General features: G+C 38.0%; 1 protein-coding gene across 2 annotated transcripts in view; it reads right to left on the minus strand.

The window, feature by feature from the left end:
* Positions 1 to 21612, minus strand: part of LOC127428866 (NAD(P) transhydrogenase, mitochondrial-like) — a 57356-nt gene extending 35744 nt beyond the window's left edge. The window contains exons 1-11 of one of the 2 annotated variants that reach the window (XM_051677514.1): positions 21536 to 21612; positions 17678 to 17874; positions 14165 to 14394; positions 13855 to 14072; positions 13416 to 13503; positions 13146 to 13234; positions 8689 to 8876; positions 8154 to 8287; positions 7642 to 7833; positions 6969 to 7122; positions 4579 to 4740 (exon numbers count right to left, since the gene is read on the minus strand). In XM_051677514.1, coding sequence (XP_051533474.1) covers positions 4579 to 4740; positions 6969 to 7122; positions 7642 to 7833; positions 8154 to 8287; positions 8689 to 8876; positions 13146 to 13234; positions 13416 to 13503; positions 13855 to 14072; positions 14165 to 14394; positions 17678 to 17831 — 1609 coding nt within the window. In that variant the 5' untranslated portion in view covers positions 17832 to 17874; positions 21536 to 21612. Of the gene's footprint in view, positions 1 to 4578; positions 4741 to 6968; positions 7123 to 7641; positions 7834 to 8153; positions 8288 to 8688; positions 8877 to 13145; positions 13235 to 13415; positions 13504 to 13854; positions 14073 to 14164; positions 14395 to 17677; positions 17875 to 18185; positions 18432 to 21535 lie in introns of those variants that run through there. The other variant, XM_051677512.1, reaches the window with a different exon arrangement.
* Positions 21613 to 23047: the final 1435 nt, after the last annotated feature.

Genomic DNA, 23047 nt, shown 5'->3' on the forward strand with positions numbered 1-23047 from the left:
GTTACAAGCGAAAATGTGACAAAAAAAAAAAAAAATACATCTGTTTACTTCTTATAAAGCCCCGGGACTTTTATTTGATATTTATTTGGTAGGGATGTCTAGTACGATAAATTTATTTTGGTACCGATACAGAGTCCAATACAGTTTTTTTTTTTTTTCTTCCTGAACTGCATATCAGTATTTCAGTTTTATCATCAAAATGGTGTTTAAATAAATACATTAAAACATTTATTAAACGGAAGTATTGCAATTACATTTTCAACATGATATTGTATTATTAGCACCGATATTCTGTATGTTGTATTAAATATAATGCAATTACTATTGATTTATTAGTAGTAGTAGTATTATAACAGTGAATATTACATTTCTGTCACACTTTTTTATTTTTATTTAAATTGAGCTTTTATTTTGAAGTGTTTCTTAGTTGTTATGACCAAGGAGCTCTCACATAAGACAGGAGCTTCCCACTCCGGAAAAGCCAGTCGCTACGTGACTCAAAGTGATTACCGCAAAAGGCTACTATTTAAATAAATATGTACTCTGCATGTGCCTTGCGCTACAAAGCAAATTTGCACTCTGTTCACTGTCATCTGCTACAAACAGAACACTCAATGCTCATGTCAGTGTTCCCTGTATGAGCCATGGAGGAGCTTTAATAAGGTATGTGCAGCGACTATCTCCACACATTCACAAGTACACACATTTGCAGCGCACCGCTCATGCAAATTATATTTACACCAATCAGCCACAAGATTAAAACCACCTGCCTAATATTGTGTAGGTCCCCCTCGTGCCGCCAAAACAGTGCCAACCCGCAACGCATCATGTTAACGAAGACCAGTGATTAGAACAGCTGTGATTAGTATGCTTTGTAACCAGAGACCATGACAAAAAGTTAGAGGTAGCGGCGCATTCTTATTTTAAGATCTATGCACCGTATCAACTGATAGTGTCGCATTGTATTTGGACTTGTTTTATTTTTTGGGAGCATCTGCTGTTTTTATATTTCCGTCCACAGAATGCCTTGTTGATGAGGGAGGTCAACAGAGAATGGCCAGACTGGTTCGAACTGACAAAGTCTACGGTAACTCGGATAACCACTCTGTACAATTGTGGTGAGAAGAACAGCATCTCAGATTACTATTCTGAGATGTGGATTGGCGCTGTTTTGGTGGCACGAGGGGGACCTACACAATATTAGGCAGGTGGTTTTAATGTTGTGGCTGATCGGTGTACATCATTAACTCACAGCTTTTGCAGTAAAATAATCTCACTAGAACATAACGTGATTTTAATTTTGCGCTGAATGTTTACGTAATGACATTCGTATGTCAGATGGCACGATATTTGGTATCGGAGCATTTTTACGAGTACATGAGCGGGGTATCAAACATCCACGATATTTGTTGTATTCTACTTGAGGATACAATACATTTTCTGAATTGTACGATAATTTGACCGCATGTTTGACAGTGTGGTGTACAGTAAAATAATATTTCATAAGTTATGAAAACTGAACACTTATAATTTCTCAGCAAATTAAGAAGCACCTATTAAGAGTTAGTTAAATTGCCAATATGCATTGTAAAGTCCAGCTTATAAGCTTTAAAGTGACACCGATTTTGTGTTGTTCAAGCTAGACGTTATTTCTTAATTTCATGGGGATTTTGTTCTTTAAAGCACGGAGTGTCAACGAATGACAAAATGTATTTATTATTATTTAGGCGACTTAAGAGCAAGCATAAAGTACATGTCTGATTTATTTTCGATCTGCATGGCAGGCAGTGTTAGGTAAGTTACTCAAAATGTAATATGATTACTTGATCTATAATCAAATTATTTTACTTTTAAGTAACTTTCTACATCACTTTTCCTAGAAGTTTTGTTTTCTGCTCAAATTCAAAATGCATACATTTCCTCATTCATTGTCGCACACCCTTCAGCTGTCACAAAAACTCTAACAGACATATGAATTCACATTTTAAATGTATTATACATATTACTTTAGTGCAAGTAATGTACTTAACAGTAATTAGAGTCAGTAACTAATCTGCTTATAAAAATTAAAGATGTAATGCATTACATTAAATTTGACTAAAAAGTAATTAAATTACAGTAACTTATTACTTTGTATTCAGATACACCCAACACTGATGGCAGTCAACATATAAAATAAATATGTACCTTAATACAACATACTTTAACACGTTTTTAATGCTACAATAATTTAATAATTTTGAATCCACTGATAATATTGTTACTTTATTAAATGTACTGTATATTATTTCATAAATTAAGGCATTCTCTCTCAATACAATAGCGTTTTGACTGTGTACTCACAGAACGACACAAACACACCAATGCAAATCACGGCGTTGGCCATCATGAAGAGCCTACGTCATAGGTTCGACACAGAAGTATAAATCGGTCTTAACATTCTGCCAAGAAATCTCCTTTTTTGTTCAACAGCAGAGAGAAATTCAAATGGGTTTGGATCAACAGGATTAATTTTATGGGCGAGCCATCCATTTAAGAACGTAATTTGCCACCTGTGAGATCCTACAATTTTATTTTGGAACCTAAAAAAAAAAAGGGTTGCAGAGCAAAAAAGGTTGAGATGCCCTGTATTATGCCATATGCTTCTCGCAGGGCTCAAAACAAGTCATTTGTAACTCATTTTGATCAGTGATTAACGAGGACAACACTGGAATCCCCGAGGGAAATCTGATAACCATCACCCCTTTAATCGTTTTCAAATGCTTCCGCAGCATCAACCCTGGACTGACCAGACCTGAGGTGGCCCGGTTAGTTAGTGGTCTCTTAAGTCAATGAAGTGTGTAACTGTTGCTAAGCATTTCCTCTCACTTTGGAATTCCAAAGTAACAATTGATCACAGACTAGACTTGCGAGCCAAGTGCATGCTACCACAACGCTGCAGGAAACACAACAGACGATTTGTAAATCGATGCAGGCACGCACCGCCACAAACCCACCCAGACATGCACATGCAGAGGTCTGGATATCTGTAAAATAAAACTCTTGAATAAAAGATGCTTGAGACCATTTGAAAAACACAAGCAGATTGTTTTGTACTAATTTTCTACTATCCCAGGCTGGATCAAATTTCCGACTGTTTGAGCTATCAAAGATCCACCACTTTGATCAAACAGGGTAAAAGTTATGAGGTATTTGGAAAGAGGGGCTCTTTTTAGCAATAAAACATTCAGTGGGTTACGGTCATATCGTACAAATGGACCCAAAGCTGATAGCCTAACTTTATCCACAAAGATTCCTTGGATAGATCTTCAAATATTGAAATGTTATATCAAGAGATGTGGAGACAGTAGGTCATTCTGATTCACCAGTCTCAGGTACATTAAAGAGCTTCAGAGGAACTCTACTCCACCAAGATCAAAATCAAAAGTAACTTAATGCTTCTGGAAAAGTTCTTCCACACTTTCAATGAGAAATAGAAATTCCACATTAGTGTCTTAACGTCTCGGTCCTTTTTGTGCAAGCTTTATTACTTCAGGCACTGTAATAAGTAAATTCCACAAATGACTCACGTTTCCAGTCCTGTGAAATACATGTAGTTCAAGAAGTGTCAAATACATAGGGTTAACACCTCATGCACATAAGACAAAGCAAAATAGCAAGAGACCATCTCCACAAGACTAATAAACAAATACACAGGAACTGAGCAGTAGGGTCAAGGAGAACTAATAGCTTTGGTTTATTCCCTAACACACTCAATCTAAAGTTTACAGCATTTTTAACATAAAGGACTCTTTAATTAAAGCTTTCCTGGCCTGCTGAGAGAAATGAATAAAAGCACAGAACCATCGTTGATTTGCCTGGCTTTTGGTTCCTCTACTTCAGAGGACTGGGCTCCCACCTCTAGACTAATGAAGAACTGAGTGGGTGGGCGACCTCGGCCAGTCACAAACACTTATACAAGGGTGGAAAGAAGAAAAATAATTAATTGTCTTAAAAAAAAAAAAAAAACTAAATTAGGTGAAATTCACTACATTTCAATAGTATCTTTTTGATGCACTTTTTATAACTAATGCCCTGTTATATTAGGATAAAAATATCTTAACCATCCAATGCATGAACATACATAAATCTCCACTTTCACTTTCAAAATGTGAAAGAATGTGAAAGTAAAAGTGGAGATTTATAGTAAAAAGGACTTAATTATTGATCTGTTTCTCACCCACACTTATCATATTGCTTCTGAATATATGGATTAAACCACTGGAGTCATATGGATTACTTCTATGCTGCCTTTGTGATCTTTGGAGCTTCAAAGTTCTGGCCACCATTCACTTGCATTGTTTGGACCTACACTGCTGAGATATTCTACTAAAAATCATCGTTTGTGCTCTGCCGAAGAAAGAAAATCATACACATCTGGGATGGCATGAGAGAGTAAATGATGAGAATTTTTATTTTTAGGTGAATATCCCTTTAACAGAAAGCTTAAACTAAATAGAGTACATTTTGATTTACAGTCAAAGTTAAAACAGCTTTACAAAATAGTCTTGATTTTCGGTTTCGTTTTAAATAACATACCTGAAATGGCATTTGTAACCGACATAAGAGGGGAGTGCAGAGCAGGAGTGACGCCCCATACGGTGTGGTATCCCACAATTCCTGCCAGGCCAAAGGTTGTAACCATCTGAGTGAAAGCAGCATTAGGAGCAGAAAGCCCAAGACCAATCATTGTAGCCAGGCCTGAGAAGAAATAACAAGAAATTTGGTTTCAACAAACATTTTGTTGTCAGAATTTTTTTGGTAGAAGAATTTTGTTTTTTTAAACCTTACTTTAATAAAAGGTTGTAACAAAGGGTTTCAAAATGCAGGAGAGAAAATAATCAGCTCAGTCGCTGTGTACCAAATTCAGATTACTTAAATCGCATTTGAAATAAAATCGCGACATGAGCATATGCAATTTCTAAACCGCTGCAAACTGCAATGTTTTTTTTTTTAACTAAGAAATCTGTGATGTTTATTTTGGTATTCTGATTGGTGAACATCTTTTGCACGCTGATGAGGTCTTGCTAATCAGCATGGTACCAATGCAACGCAAATAAAGAAAAAAAAAAAAGGCAAAAGTGATAGATGATAGCGTCAGTTATTTCTTTATGCAAAGACAATTTTTTCCTCACCCGAAAAAGTGTTTATGAACAGAAATCTTGAGTGAAAAATTTATGAATAGCCTAAGGATACACATTTGCCAAAAAAAGCAAAAAATATAATTTTTTTGGTCAATATTGCATAGTGAGCTCTACCATTTACAATGTACAGGTAGGTTGAACAAGCGCAAAACACACACTAGACATCCACAGCGGGAGGAAAGGGTTAATATAACCCTTCTTTATCGTTAAAGTTTCCTGGCATTCAGAAGCCACAAAAGGCCAAGGTGGTGCGGAAAATAAAACAGCTTGTGCCGCAATTAGATGACCAATTCGGATTTCAAAAGGCAGCGATTTTCGGCCTTCCGAGCAAGTCAGGATTCCCTGTACCTAAACTCATACAGATACAGCAAACCATGAAAGGGCAGGAAGATCACATTTGCATGTTTGTTTATCAGCCGGTGTTTATTTACACACAAGTTGTATTTGCAGCTTGTCTGAGGAAGTGAACACTTTGATGTTTAGCCAGCACTGCCTCTCTTCACACAAGTGCTTTGGCCGTCTGCAACCAATAGAATTCATTTGTGTCTTTTTTTTGGGGGGCTTGAGTCTACATCTTTGGGCGGAAAAAGCGCCAAACAGGAGATCTGCCATTTTTGTGATTTCTAAGCAATCCAGATGAGTGTAGGGGTCTTCAACATGGGGTCCGTAATTATTGTTTGATCTCAAACAAATATGTAAAAAAATTTAATATGCAATAAACAATGCATTTTTGCATCCGTCTGTGCTGTTTTTCCAATTGTACTTCTATGCAAACATACACTGGATGGGCGTTTTTAACGGTTGTGCCATGTCTCGCTGTACGGCCACTAAAATACATTTTTAATTTAAGGTAACTTCAATTAAAGCTAAAGTTATGTCACTAAAAGTAAGCTAAATGTTTAATGGTCCCTCCCACAATAAATGCATATAGTAAAATTAAATTGTAATGTAAAACGTACAACTCTGCACATCAATAATGATTATTTTAATGGCTTTGCAATGTATGCATCATAAAGTAACTACTTTAATATGCCAGACTAAATATGACAAAATTGTGTATTTATTAAAAACAATATGGGGGGCCTGGGTAGCTCAGCGAGCAAAGACGCGAGTTTGAATCCAGGGTGTGCGCAGTGACTCCAGCCAGGCCTCCTAAGCAACCAAATTAGCCCGATTCCTAAGGAGGGTAGAGTCACATGGGTAAACCTCCTCGTGGTCATGATATAGTGGTTCTCGCTCTTGATAGGGCACGTGGCAAGTTGTGTGCAGAGATTGCGGTGAATAGCTTGAGCCTCCACACGCGCTGAGTCTCCGTGGTAATGCGCCAAACAAGCCAAGAGATAAGATGTGCAGGCGGACTGTCTCAGAAGCAGAGGCAACTGAGATTTGTCCTCCGCCACCCGGACTGAGGTGAGCAACTGCACCACCACGAGGACCTAGTGAGCATTGGGAATTAGGCATGCCAAATTGGGGAGGAAAGGGCGATAAAATACAAAAAAATAAAAAAATATAAGAGGGAGCCCTGCTCCATCTCTCGATACAGGGTCTTTCGACTAATAAATCTTGGAAGACAAAAAGAAAAATCTAATTAAAAGGCAATAAAGGGGCCAATTTTAAACAAACATGATAGTCTTATTAACATAGTTGAATGACGGAGACCACCAATGCAGCTGAATTGTCCCCTTAAAATGTATGGGGAGCTGCTTTCATATTAACCCCAGGGGACCAGGAGAGATCCAGAGGAAGAGTAAGGCAGGCAGGGAGGGCGGCCGGACTGTGATTTACCTCCGGTGTAAAACCCAGCCGTGTTTAGGGTGGCTCTGAAGGGCGAGATAGCAGCAGCCTTTTCTTTCTCCAGCTCATGGACGCTCTTTTGTTTTGGAGGTGCAGCCACTGGGATGTTTTTAGGCTGTGGTGCAGGGAAAAGTACTTTTCCATCCTGCGGATAGAAAAAGGGAGAGAGCGAGCCAAAATTCAAATTACACCAACACTCATCTGCTTGAAAGCTAAACTAGAGCCAGAGTGATTTTAAGTCAGAAATTTAAAACACCTTGCTTAAAGCTGAAGGCTGTAATTTCTGTGCTACTAGCATCACCAAACGGAATTGCAAAAATTACAGCTTTCAAACAGGTTTTCCGAATACTCTGCACACATCTGTCACTTTTTGGCAAAACACATAGTCTTGCCCCCAAACTCATTCCATTGTTTGAGCCAGTGTTGATGTGTCAGGCTGGTTGGGATGCTCAAACAAATGGAGCAATGTTTTGACAGCGCCACAATGTTTACAATTTTCGGGGAACACACTAATGGCTTACTTCCAGTTTTCTTTGCATATTAAGATGGGATAGGAGAGAAGTATTTTAACATCTAAAAAAAAATGACAAAATGTTTTATATTATAGAAAGGCTGATTTTACTATTTGTGGACATATTCAAATAAAAAAACTGAAATGCTTTACCTGCATAACTATTGAACCTCGAATGACGTGGTCCATTGTGCCGTAGTCAAAGTCATCTTTGACGTCAAAGTAAAAAACTTCCTTGTCTGGGCTGATGGCGCGAATGAGTTTGATGATGTTGTTGGAATACAATGTGCTGGCCTGAGTTGGGAGGCGACTTGGGAGATCAGTGTAGCCAATGTGGATCACTCCCTATGAAAGAGAAAAAGAGCAGCAGTTATAAGACATTTAATGAAATGGGTCATATAAACGTGCAGATATAAATAACATATACACATGTACATTAAAATTTTAGCTGAAATTTTTCCGAACTGTATCATTTATGGTAAAAAAAAAAATTTAACTGTACAAAAAGGATAATTATTGTACTACACTAAAACATGCTAAACTTATGAAACTATAGCCATCAACATATCAACAAGAACAACATATTCCTAAATCTTCCTGATAAATTCATGAAAATGATGCTCATGCAAGGCCCCTTATTTCTTGCGCAATTGTACTGTCCTCACTTTGTGAACTGAGAGTTCTCCAGGAACCGTGGTCTCGATATTACCCCCAGCCTCTGCAGCAAGGTCCACCACCACTGAACCATCTTTCATGGTCTCCACCATTTCCTTAGAAATCAGCACAGGGGCCTTCCGACCTGCATAATATTTTAGCACAGGGAGACTGCTAAACCAAAATCATGACTGATATGCATTTAATAAGAGTCCTCTTATTTGCCTTTTGTCCGTGCAACCTAATACACTGATAAGCTGCATGCTAAAAACTGTCAGGCATTTGTATCGTGTACAAAATTTCCTACAAGTGGCTCCATAGTAGCTTCAGGGATGGAAATAAAATAACATTGAAGTGATAAAAGGGGTGTGCATGACCATTTAAAAAAAAAAAACAAACTAGGAACTGTGTTTGCAAGAAGAGATGGACAAATAAGATCTTCAAGCGCATGATCACTTATCTGCGTCAGTCAATGTGAAGTAATGTGTACAATGGAAAAAGAGGTAGAGGAGATGGGGAGGTGGTGAATCTTGCAAGTATGCATACCGGGAATAAGCGCGGTACTGATAAGGATGTCAACATCCAAACACTGCTTGGCAAACAGCTTCATCTCTGCCTCGATGAACTCCTTGGACATCTCCTTAGCATAGCCGCCCTGGCCTTCCCCTGACTCCTTAATATCCACCTCCAGGGGTTCAGCACCCAGCGACTTAAACTGCTCCAATGCAGCCGCTCTGGAGGAAGAGAAAGATGAATCAGACACCAGGAGGACACGATGGGCTGGACAAGTGACTTGTAAAAAGATGTAAATGAACAATATAGGCTACAGTTAGCAAGTCTTACCACGTTCCTACAACTTTCTACTACGCTTGCAAAATGTAGAGTCTTTTGACACATAATTTGATCGGACTACCAAAAGTTTTTTTTTTTACAAAAATTAAAATGGAAAATAATCATTTTTATTCCAAGATGATAACTGGACAGCACTGGACATTTGAGCTCGTCACAACATAGCACCTGTTTGAAATATTTAGTGTAATAATACCCATGTTTCACTTAGTATGTTTAAGAAAAAAAAAATAGTAGGCAGTGTACATTATATACACAACTCAGTATTTAGTTAGATGTAAACTTGTATTCCACTACACACATAGGCTTAGTTTATGAGCATTTTTAGTGTAGAGGACATCAAAACATACTTGATCTCTTTACAACTGATTGCCAACCTCTGTGACTAATGCAATACTGCCACCCAGTGGAGGCTTGCTGGAACTGAAGCTGATAGAACTTTGTGGAGCCAGTGAACCAGATAGCGAAGTTTCAAGTTTCGTTTATTTATATATTTTTTTTTCATTATTATTTATTATTATTATTAAGCCAAAAAGGAATGGGTACTCACTCTAAACTCACTGAGCAGTTCAGTGGAAAAAGATCTTATGAAAAAAAAAAGTTTAAATATGTATACTCAAATATTTTGGAAGCATTTGTAGTGACATAGCTGCATTCTCATGAGACCTTCTCATCATCTTATTTTTGGAACCTCCAACAACACCAACATCATTAGAGCAATGACACAAAAGGTCAGATTTGACTCAATGTGTAATACATGGGTAAAAAATTAATTAAAACCATTTACAGTGTTGGAGAGTCGTTAACTAAAAGTGGCGAAGCAACGAACTTAAAGGGATAGTTCACCAAAAAAATGAAAATTCTCTCATCCATTTATTCACCCTCATGCCATCCCAGATGTATATTACTTTTTTCATCTGCTGAACACAAATTAAGGTTTTTAGAAGAAAATCTCAGCTATGTAGGTCTATAAAATGCAAGTGAATTGTGGCCAGACAACTCCAGTGGTTAAATCGTCAGAAGCAATATGAAAATTCTCCTCCCAGCTTAGTAGGTGGAGATATGCACAAAAAAATGTGAATCATGAAAAACAAGAGGGTGAAAGTGAAAGTGGTGATTTATAGCAAAAAAGGACTTAAATATTGATCCATTTCTGACCCACATTTATCATATCGCTTCTGAAGACATAGATTTAACCACTGAAGTCTTATGGATTACTTTTATGCTGCCTTTATGTGCTTTTTGGACCTTCAGAGTTCTGGCCACCATTCACTTGAATTGTATGGACATACAGAGCTGAAATATTCTTCTAAAAATCTTTGTGTTCTGCAGAAGTCAGTCATACATATCTGGGATAGAATGAGAATTAAAATTTTTGGGTGAACTATCCCTTAAACAACATTTTTCAGTAGCAAGACAGTAGCTCAACTATTTTACAATAGTGTAGCTTTTCCAGTAACAAACTAAATGTTCCAAGAAGTAGCGAACGCAGCAATGGAGCCTAGGCAGCAATCAAAATCAATTAAGTGAATTGTTTCTTTCGGATAGTTTATGTAAATTAACCGGTTAAAATAATGGATTCCCTATTATTTAACCATGGGAGCTCGAATTCATTTTACAGTGTCTGTTTTTCTGGTCGGTTCATGTGAATGAACTAGTTCACATAAATGACTCACTTGAGCCGCACAATGTCTCAAGGAATATTTCACCAAAAGAAATGAAAATTCTCTCATTCACTTACCCTGATGCCATCCCAGATGTGTATGACTGTCTGTCTTCAGCAGAACACAAATGAAGATTTTTAGAAGATAAAGCTCTGTCAGGTCCGTATAATGAAAGTACACAGGTACCAGCACTTTGACGATCCAAAAAGTCACATTAAGGCAGCATAAAAGTAATCCACACGACTCCAGTCGATCAATGAATGTCTTCTGAAGCAAATCGATACGTTTGTGTAAAAAATTAAATTGATAATTAAAACATGATTAACTTTTTAAAAGCGCTTTCTGCCAGCAGCTGACGCATTTCAAACAGCATCAGAGCCCTGGATGGAAGTGCCCATTTAAAGTTAAAAAAGTTTTAATTATTGACTTGTTTTACATAAACCTATCCATTCACTTCTGAAGACATTCAATGACTGACTGGAGTCGCATGGATTACTTTTATGCTGCCTAAATATGACAATTGGACCGTTAAAGCAATGGCACCCATACTTGTAATACTTCAATTATAAGGACCTGACAGAGCTCTATCTTCTTCTAAAAATCTTCATTTGTGTTCTGCTGAAGAAAGACAGTCATACACATCTGGGATGGCAACATGGTAAGTGAATAATGAGAATTTTCATTTTTGGGTGAACTAGTCCTTTAAAGGGACTTTGCCTTTCTGAAGCAAAATATTTGGTTAATTGCTGCTGTTTATCACTACGCTGTAAAAACTGTCTGTCATGTTTAGGGTAAAAGACTGTATAAATGCTACAGAAAAACGTTAATTGATTAACGAGTATTAACTGTAAAATATATAGGAAAACATTTTAAAATATGTTTTAAGACAATACAGAAGTTTTTACAATAAAATGTAAAAATTACATTTTTTAGATGTAAAAAGTATGATTTTCCTGTATAATTAATTGTAAAAATGTACATTGTTTAACAAGAGATTACATGAACTTTACAGTAAATTATTGTTACAATTACAGTAAAAAACAATAATCGGGCGTTCCCACAATTCCCTGCATGACCCATCATATCTCATTATATTTGATGGGAATAGTTATGTTTCTTCTTATTTTTAATATCAGTTACGTACATTGGGGTACATCAGTTTTATATTTGATTTAGTTTAGGTAATGTTTACTGTATTATTTTAATTTCACACGTGTTACCCTGATGGTGTCAAGTGTTTGTGTGAGTGACACTGAGCACTGTCTCTACATGTTTATTGGTCATTCTTTCTGGAAGAACCACTATTGGTGAACTTCATGTCATCGTGTGCTCTTCTGTATTTTATACGGTGATTAACAATACCTTATAAAGTAAAAAGCAGATTCTTACAGCTTCAGAAGGTTAATACCAAGTTTATGAAATTTCTGTAAATGTAACAATTTATTTTATTACAGTGCCATCGTGGTCATGTAAATTACAATAGTTTTAAACTGTAAAATGTACAGGTTGTTCTGGAAAGCCATTTATATTTTTACTGTATTTTTTACATAATTATTCTGGCAACCACAGCTGCCAGTTTTTTTTTTTTTTTCCTTTTCTTTTTTTTTTTTTTTTTTTTTTTTTATATAAAGTGTACAGTGTATATTTTGATTCAGTTATATAAAATACAGTGTTTTCTATTTTATTAGTGTATATCAAGTATAAATCATGTTCACTTGAATGATTTCACCCTATTTGTTTAACCCTTGTGAAATTAACCATGGTTTTACTATAGTAATATTGTAGTAACCATGACTGTAGAAACCATTTTTATTTGATCTCAACTAAGGTTTTACTACAAATATCATAGTTAATAATGGTTAGTGCAGTAAAACCATGGTTAATTTCACAAGGGAATGTCACCCTAATTAAATAAATAACTATCAGGTGATACTGAATTAAACAATACTATCCAATTGTTATAAATCTAAAAATATTTTCATCTAATAGTTTCAATGTAGTTCAGCTACTTTAAGTTATGAGTAGCTTGTAGATTGGAAAGCTACAATTTCAAAGTAACTTCCCCAACAATGAACATCTATCAAAACGGATTAAAAAATAAACATATGAATAAACTGAAAGTGGGATCCCAAATTACGGAGCAAAAATAATCATCTTAGATTTATGCGTTATGGAGGCTGGCAAGATTTTCAGCAAATAACGACTTCAATTTCTGTCTATTCCTCACACAAAGCAGTCGCATGGATTCAGATGACTTGGAATATAGCTCAAAAGTTGTAGGACTACATTTATGGTGCTTTATTGGCCTTTTTGAAGCCTGATAGCTACTGTTCATTGTATCTTTTCACTGTATGGATGAGAGCTGACTGACCATTCTGACTAAAATATTATTTTGTGTTCCACAGAAGAAAAAACATTTGGAAAAACATGAAGGGGAGTAAATGATAACAGAATATTCCGGACTTATGATCTGGCTGAACAACATTTTACCTGGTGTCAAACCCTCTGACAATGGCACCCATAGCACGTGCAGTGCCAGCAGCAGCCAACCCAGCCACTCCACCGCCAATGATTAACACCTGCCAATAAGAACAGCCCATTTTAAAGTCAAGCTCTGAAACATAGAAAATTCAAATTGGACAAAGTATCAACAGTGCTAATGTGTTCTTCCAAAAGCTATTGTGAGAAGTGTAAGGCAATGAATCAAGCAAACCGAAATCAAAACACTCAGAGCGTGTGTGCGTTTATGCCAGCGCATACCTTAGCAGGGGGAACCTTCCCTGCGGCTGTGATCTGACCAGTGAAGAAGCGGCCAAAGTTGTTGGCTGCCAAGACCACAGCTTTGTATCTGCCAACATAAACAGAGGCACATCAGTCATGGCTGCTTATGAGGCTGAAATTAAGATACGATTTACACTGGCCACAAACATCACATTTGTTTTCACTAATGACACACAAGCATTTCTGATCTGTGAAGTTCAACTGTTTGTATGGAATTTGGTCACAAAACACTAAAAATAAAAAGTACGTGAGTGGTGCAGATTGGAAGCACAGCAGCGTGATTTAAAAAAATAAAAATAAAAAATCCATTCCAATCACATACTCAAGTTATCAAAAACCTTGAAACAGTAAAAAGGTGTGCCTCAAAAAAAACAGCAGACCTCAAATCACATTGCTTTTCAACTTTAGACGGCCTTACCCAGCAATGTTGGCCATGGAGCTGAGGGCGTCATAACCCTGGGCGATAGTAACACGAGGCACCTGGTCCATGGCCAGAACGGTGGCTTTGCGCTGGGACAAGATGTCCATCAGCTCGGGGTTCTGAGCGGGATAAACGAAGCTGACGAGAGAAGCTCCATCTTTCATAAGGTCGGCCTCATGAACACCTAAAGCGGAGTTCAACATGGGGGCACGCACCTGTGAAGGGGGAAATGGAGAATGACATTGATCATCACTACTCACAATAAACCATCATCTCAAACCTGCAGAGGTGAGATAAAAGAACCTACCTTAACCAGAACATCAGATGCAAAGGCATCTTTGACATCCTTGATAGTGGCTCCAACCTTTGTATACATGTCATCTGAGAACTTAGCAGATTCTCCAGCGCCTGACTCCACCACCACATTGAAGCCCTGCTTGATGAGAGCTTCCACTCCAGCTGGAGAGAGGGCCACTCGACGCTCATTTGGGAAAATTTCCTTGGGAACACCAACAGTCAGCTGTTTGTATGGAATACCTGCAGGAAATAAGAAATAAGATCAACCAAGGCCTGGAGGGAAAAAAGTTGACAAAACAAAAACAAAACTAACAAACGACACCGTCTTTAACCCTTAAAGCTCAGGCCCAACGGAGGGCATTTGGCTCAAATTTGGTAAGTCAGTCTGGTAGCACCCCGGCATGAATCGTGCAGGGGAGGACTGTGACTAGGAGGAGGGCGTGGCCGGGCTGTGAGGGTGCACGGCCAGTGCTAAATCAGATGATCAGCGGGAGAGTGATATAAAGGGGGGCCAGAGACACCAGTTCGGGTGAGTGAGACGCACACGGCCGTGCTGTATGAGTGTCTGAGTTAATCTTATATTTTGTGTTGTTTTAAGTTAAGTTTGAAATTAAAAGTTTATGTTGACTCTTCAGCCGGTTCCCACCTCCTCCTTGCTCACCCTTTAACTGTTACAGAGAGGCTTTTGGGCATTTTTGGACGCTATGAAAATTATTTTTGTAATGCTATAAATTGATTGTTTTGTTGTATAAACGCAAAATTGTACTCAGTTGCAGGTGACATGATTGGAAAAACAAAACAAAAGCAGTTTTCCTGACCTACCTTATTTATACCTTGAGTTGCATAATCCGTAATCAGAAAAATAAGAAAAGTTCATTTTTGGCTCAAGTTTTTTTTTGATTTTTCAGCAGTTTCTTAGGCTGAGAGTCTAAGAATTTATCATAATCTATATCTTTACATTTGAAACGTTTTCTTTACAATTATACCAAACACTTTTTTTTTGTCAAATTGTAAACCTTTAATTCTGGGTACGTCACTGAAACAGGAAATCTTTCAAAACACCCTCAGAGTGACATGTAGAAGGCTGGGAAACTTAGATTTGTTTAATAGGAAGTGGGGTAGATATTTTGCCTTTTTGGAGGATTCTCGGGGAGGCGCAGTGGAGAGGGATTTGTTGTTTTAAATGTGTGTGCGCATTCTTACTGTATATTTGTATATTTTTAATGTTTTTATATTTCTAAATAATTATGACCACTGGGGTGCGTGGGGGGGAGGGGGAATGTTCAGGGGGAAGAGTTTAATTTTATAATTTGATTCTGTATTTTCTGTTATGTTTATTTCATTTGTTGAAGGGAATCAATAAAAATTGTTAATAATAATAATAATAATAATAATAATAATAATAATAAACACCCTCAGAGCTTAAAGGGTTAATGTTCTAATTTTATCAGCTATGTTTACATTTTAAAGGAGTCAAACCTTGGACAAATGATCAGTTTAAAGAGCCTAATACCACAGAAAATAAGTGAACTGTGAACAACTGTGATCTCAGGTTTCTCTCCTGAGTGAGACCACTGAGCATCTCTGATAAAAATCTGAACCTCACACCCCAGACCAATCTGACCCTCCAGACTACCAGTTGTGAACTCACACTCAGAAGTCAAAAAGATCATTACAATAAAGATATGCACAATAAGAGCCATATGCAGAAGTAGATTAAAACTGCAGAGGAGGTTATAAAGTCCAATTCGAAAGTCAATTAAACACATAAATCTGAGACCTTTGAGATGGGAGGGGGCCATAAAAAAAAAATCAAATTAAAATTCTTGGACTCCACGAGACGTGTTGTTATACAGCTGCATTTATTTCTAGATTGCGAGAGCTTGTGACTTTGCAACAGCTCCAATTCTGTTCATATATTTAAAACTGGCCTAACAAATTAAGAATTCATATTGTAAAACAGAGCATGGCATAGGGTTCTGGGCTGGCCTTAATAGAAAAGCAAATCAAATCACACAGCTTCATTTGATGCTTTTTGGTCTGTAAGGATGTGCAAACAAGTGGTCAAGACAGGCTGAATTTGCACTGAGAAGTGATCCAAGTCATACCCCTTGTGGAAAATTCCACCACATGCCCGATCTATAGATAACAACATCTGAGGTCACGTGAATCACAGACTTGAGCTGTCTGGAGGCGATTAAAGCTGGGTCACAGGCACCAAAGCTGACTGCAAAGCAAACTTTCTTCGTTTACTTCGTAAAGTGGCCCCAAAAAGTATTCGGACACTTAAGCCTAAGAGGTTTTGAATGATAAAAACAACAGATATACTTAATTCAGAATTAACAAAAAGTATTTGGATATTTTCTAGTCTACAAACTTACTGGAAAATGCCCGTAGGTAATGTGATGAACTACATCTGTGGTTACTCTGCAAGGACACAAGTGTGAACTTGTAGAATTGACTTCATACATCCACTAAAACTTACCTTGGGACCAGCTGGTTAAAAGTAACTGCACAAATGACTATAAGTGTATTTCTGAGAAATGCTTCAGCATCATTTATAAGTAGATGCCACTTGGTTTGATATTTAGTTTTTCTAATGAAATTCATACATTTGTGGCTTCAGTGCCCAAAAAATGTAAATGCAAGTCAATACTTTCAGTGTTTTTGCTGGGATAATTTTGGAAAGAGTTTGATTAAAACAACTTTAAGAGCAGCCCTGCATTCTAGCATACTTCGAGGCAGTTAATGTTTTTACTGTTGAGAACAAGTGACTGTTTCGTAACATGAAATTTCAGGACCATGAAAATTCCCATAGGTAAAAGGAAACTGAAAAAGAAAATATGAAGCCCACACTGACCACTGGCAGCCACCATAGGCATATGTCTGATTCCAACCAGCCACTCTACAGCACGATCTGTGTCACAATCCTGGCTCCTGCCTCAGCTGATACTGTGCCAAAAGTAGCCCGTCCCAGCTGTCATTACCATTCTCCCTCTCAAAAAATGTCTGCCATTTATGGCTGGTCTCCAATGCAAGACTCACTGTATACAGGCAGCAAGCACGCTACACAGGTCACTACAGCTCATTCATATACCGGGACATTCAATGCAGGTAATAGGGGCGGAACAAGCAGGGGGAGGGAAACAGGCATGGAACATAATGACCTTGGAAGTCTATGTATACACTAACTGCTTCAGAAATATTAGGAGAAGAGAAGGGAGAGAAGTTGAGGAATCTTTAATTTGCATTTTTTTAACAGTAAAACAAAATCTGCTGACGTAAGACAAACAACGTTAATGCATAAGCAAGGGTAAACCCTACTTAAGGTCTTTAAAAGGACTTATATTTTTGTACAGTGCAGCATATGGTGACTGAATATCAAACAAACAAGATAGGGCACTTTTAAAGTCCTTTTTAAGGACTCTGTCTTAAGTTGCTCTAAAACCTTTTAACATCTGAAATAGAACATGTTTTAAAAAAATTCAGTATGCAATGTTACGAATGATATTCCAGCTGTTACCTGGGCTAGCAAGGCGAGCGAGGGCTTGGTGGGTCCTAAAGAATCGCACGCATGGTGTCTTCACTGTCCGGATGCTCGGTAGCTTAGCACAAGTCACCCCGGAGAACAGGGGGCTGGAACAGCTGCTGGCTACAACACGCAGAAGACTCGCCATTGGAGACACAAGGAGGAGCTGTGCAGTCGGAACGACCCTCCTCCTACATGTGAGGGAAAGAGAAAAAACAAAAAGTGCTGTGAGCCCACTGACCTATCCCAGAATGCTCCACTCTGTAGCTTAGCTGTTCACCCACCCTAAACTCCTTACCAAGGTGACACACATTTACGAAACATTCACTCACACATGTATAAAAACACACACACACACACACACACACACACGTGCATGTGTAGAGAAAAGTGCTGTAATCTCCTGGCACAAAAATAAATGAATTCATATTTATGCATTTAAAATGATAAAAAAAAAATATTTTTTTCTACATATGCATTCGGCACGTGCACATACACTCACCGTTCACTTTATTACATCTACTTATTAATGCGATCATCTAATCAGCCAATCGAGTGGCAGCAGTGCAATGTATAAAATCATGCAAATATGGGTCAGGAGCTTCAGTTAATGTTCACATCAACCATCAGAATGGAGAAAGATTTGGACCATGGCATGACTGTTGGTGCCAGACGGGCTGGTTTGAGTATTTCTGTAACTGCTGATCTCCTGGGATTTTCACGCACATCAGTCTCTAGAGTGTAAAGAGGGGCAAAAAAACAAAAAACATCCAGCGAGCGGCAGTTCTGTGGGCAAAAACGGCTTGTTAATGACAGAGGTCAGAGGAGAATGGACAGACTGGTCCAAGCTGACAGGAAGGTGTTAGTAACCCAAATAAACACGTGTTACAACAGTGCTATACAGAAAAGCATTTCTGAACAAACACCAAGTTGAACATTGATGTGGATGGGCTACAGCAGCAGAAGACCCCTCCGGGTCCCACTACTGTCAGCTTAGAACAGGAAACTGAGGCTGCAGTGGGCACAGGCTCACCAAAACTGGACAGTAGACAATTGGAAAAACAATCGCCTGGTCTGACAAATCTGGAATACAAATTCCAGGTATACAAATGGTAGGCCCACTGCAGCCTCAGTTTTCTGTTCTTGGCTGACAGAAGTGGAACCCAACGTGGTCTTCTGCTGTTGTAACCCATCCACCTTAAGGTTCAGTATGTTGTGCATTCTGAGATGTAGGGGTGGGAGATATACTGGTAGACATGATAAACTAGTAGAAATTTGCCAATCACTATACATTTTGGATTATGGTCTATCGCGGTAACGCAAAACTGTCACACGAGAAATGTGTACAGCACAAAACACACACGCAATACACTCTCTGTCGGATAAATGGAGGAAGGCAGAGCGATAGCGCGTCCCTCAAATGCATTTGAATGAGAAGATGAGAGGAGATTATGAAGGAAAAAGTGTATCCTTTGTGGTGTGGAATTGGTTTGGCTTTAGAAAACGTGATACCGAGCAGAAAACAGCGATTTGAAAGGTTTGTACATTGTGTATGTCGATATATCCATGTGCGCCTATATATCAGTGGTCAGGGCTTCACGTGAGACTGATAGAAATAATGAGATGCAGTTTATCACTGACAGCTGCACGTCATTAGATAAAACGCTTGTCCAGAACGCTCCTGCGGCATGAAATTTCGCTTGAGCCACTGTCAAAGCAAATTCAATGACATTCATCCCACACTCCAAATATGCCTCCCATCCAAACATGCGCAGCTGTGTTTTGTGCGAGCGTTGCGCACGCAGTCTGAAACACGCAAGTGCGCGCGCTCACACCCGCTAATCATTCTGGTTTCTCTCAATGTCATGTGGGTTTTTAAAATACACATCAAAACCCTTTCTAAAATTCTGTTTGAATGATGTTTGATATCAGGAAACAAACCATCCATAGCATAATTTCCTTCAGATATATTTTCTTTACATAGATTACGAAAATCACTAAGAGCCTAATTAAGTGTTTTATTTATGGATAATGTTTTTATATGTTATTTTACTTTTTGCATTGCTTTGAGAAGATAAGTTTCTTGAGGAAAGTTATAGCAATAATCATAACAACAAAAAGAAAAAAAATTGGTGCACATCAGACTGAAATGTAGCATTTACTTTTTATTTTTTTACTTTGACTATGTTTGTCAAGTTCAAAATAAAGAGAAAATTATACAAGATGAACAAGTCTTCATTAAGTATTTGATTCACTGATTCAAATATATATATATATATATATATATATATATATATATATATATATATATATATATATATAATAAAAATACAATTTTATTGATTTTTCAGAAAGAATTAACTATATTGTGATATATATCGCTATCGTGATATAAAATTACTCATATCGTGATATAGGATTTGTTGTTATCCGAGTGGTTATCCGAGTTACTGTAGCATTTCTGTCAGCTTGAGCCAGTCTGGCCATTTTCTGTTGACCTTTCTCATCAACAAGGCATTTCTGTCCACAGAACTACCGCTCACTGGATGTTTTTGGCACCATTCTGAGTAAACTCTAAAACTGTTTTGTGTGAAAATCCCACGAGATCAGCAGTTACAGAAATACTCAAACCAGCCCATCAGTTTTACAAACTGAAATACGAGTTAAAATTATTTCTTGTGGTAATCGACAGCATAACACAGATGTCATTGATAGAGCTTATATTTAACCGGGCATATTCCTTTAAGTTCAGAGCGCTTGGCGACACAAAGCAGATCCACGTGGGTTAAACTGTCAAGGACAAGCAGAGGTAAACTCTGAAATGTATAGTGAATGGTGTTTGTTTAGGTAAGGTGCCCCCGACTATCTCATGTAGAGACGATATGGGTTACTCTCGGTTCAGGTCACACAGTAGCTTTCAGACAGCAGGGCTATAAGTCGTTTATGGCCTAAGACATTGTCTTTGAGGAACGGATTCTGAAAATACTGAATCATAGAAAAGGTTAAGAAAACAGAAGAAGAAAAGAAAAAAAAAACACACACACACAAACCATTAAATAATAGTCAACTTGGTAACATCACATTTCAATGAACAGTATACACCAGTGAGTAAAAGACTACTGGATAGTTTCCATTGTAAAACTAACAACCCACACACAAAGCACAGCATTTGCTGTGTACAACTACCATGAAGGCGAGGGAAACGATTAAATCACAGGTTTAATTATATGTGTTCAGTCAGACTCTTGGATTATCGTGCCATCTACAACCCAAATCCAGAACCACGTCAGCAGACAAGTAGATTGAGATGAGCCTCCTATCAGAAGTATTAACATTTACACACCCAATTAACAAGGCTAGAAGGATTTCTATATGCAACATATGCCGTGATAAAGCATGCTAATACAAAAATAACGGTCCTCGTCTTTGTTTCTGTAGTTTGTTATTGGACAACGCAGAAGTCATTCATTGAAACAGCTCAATGGCAGAAGAGACGCAGAATTTCCGCATGTATTTATAAATATATTGACCTATTTTCATTCATGTCTTTCAGCTCAAACACGTCGATCCCACTCATTAACATCTTTTATGCGATACTAAAACAAAAGCATGAGTTTGCATGGTTGTTTTTAAGATACAAGACAGGTTTGATGTCGGAAGGCGGGTGCAAGCACTAATTTCCATCTGTTCTTTTTATAACACACAAACACACAGTAGCTTGATAGCTAAGCAGAAATCAATAACTTCAAGCGGTCAATTGAATTTGGAGCCTAAGCAATGCATATCCTAATACTTTTTTAGCATCAACTATCAAGGTCGCGGAAAGCGATAATGAACAATTGAAATCCTCACCAAGAAAGATCATCAATGAGCGCGACCTTTGAGTGCGGGGACGCGCAGCTCAAAGCCGCTACCCGGAAGAACTCGCATTCACCTCTATGAGCATCGTTTCTATGGTTTCATTGGACTGTCAATCAACTTATATAAATCAGTCATGTGCTGTGGGCGTTTGTAAACGAGATTTATAACAGATTAGTTTACTTTATATGCTTTTTAAAAGGTATAACACAGGCGCAGAATAAAACAATGTTTGTTGTTGTTTACATAAAATTGTGTTGGTGGAATTGAGAAGTTGTCGTTGCAAAATCAAAATTGTCCCATGGTAATATTCCCGCCAAAATACCATAAAACTACCGTTACTGTTACTGCAGTAAAACCATAATATATTAATATGGGATCTCCTTCAAACAGTGTAAGAATCTTTTTTATTTTTGAAAACAGTGGTGGCTGATACCAGGTAACCGCTGTTTTACTGTAGATTAAAAACAACACTAGTAGGCTAACTGGTATTTTGGTGGAAACTATTAAACAACATTTGAAAGGATATTACAATTAAAAAATGTATGTGTGCGAGAAAAAACAAAAGTCCCAGCTGTGACCCAGTTGTTTTATTTTTGATCATTCATATCAAGACCATTTCTTTTTTTTCTCCCCTTTTCTCCCAATTTGGAATGCCCAATTCCCACTACTTAGTTACTCACCTCAATCCGGGTAGCGGAGGACAAGTCTCAGTTGCCTCCGCTTCTGAGACCGTCAATCCACGCATCTTATCACGTGGCTCGTTGTGCATGACACGCAGAGACTCACAGCACGTGGAGGCTCATGCTACTCTCCGCCATCCACGCATAGCTTACCACGCGCCCCGTTGAGAGCAAGAACCACTAATTGCGACCACGAGGAGGTTACCCCATGTGACTCTACCCTCCCTAGCAACCGGGCCAATTTGGTTGCTTAGGAGACCTGGCTGGAGTCACTCAGCATGTCCTGGATTCGAGCTCGCAACTCCAGGGGTGGTAGTCAGCATCAATACTCGATAAGCTACCCAGGCACCCCATATCAAGATCATTTCAAGCTATAATCAGTATAAGCGTCCGCTTAGTGGCCCCGAGCCACCAGGTGGCCCGCAAAGCAAGGTCGTTTATTATTATTATTATTTTAAATATACTAAAACCTGTGACTCACGTCATTCATCAGTGGGCCTGGATCCATCTTAGGGCCCTGATTCATATCACTTTAATAAAACATGCACTGCATGCAATTACATAATGTAAATAACAGAATTTTTTTTTTTTTTTAATTATACTTTCTTATTTTTGTTATTTTAAATGAAGCATATTTGGATAACATCCGCATTTCACCAAAATCTGTTTTGAGTGTTGTTTATAAAAGTAGAAAATACCTACTGCTGTAACATACCCAGCAGGGGGAGGCAGCAGACAACACTCCACTTAAACCTATGAATGTAACTGATATGGAAAAAAAAGTTCATTGAAAAGAGCTTCAGATGATCAGGCCCATGGTTTT

This window comes from Myxocyprinus asiaticus, chromosome 38 (assembly GCF_019703515.2).
Source record: "Myxocyprinus asiaticus isolate MX2 ecotype Aquarium Trade chromosome 38, UBuf_Myxa_2, whole genome shotgun sequence".
NCBI lineage: Eukaryota > Metazoa > Chordata > Actinopteri > Cypriniformes > Catostomidae > Myxocyprinus > Myxocyprinus asiaticus.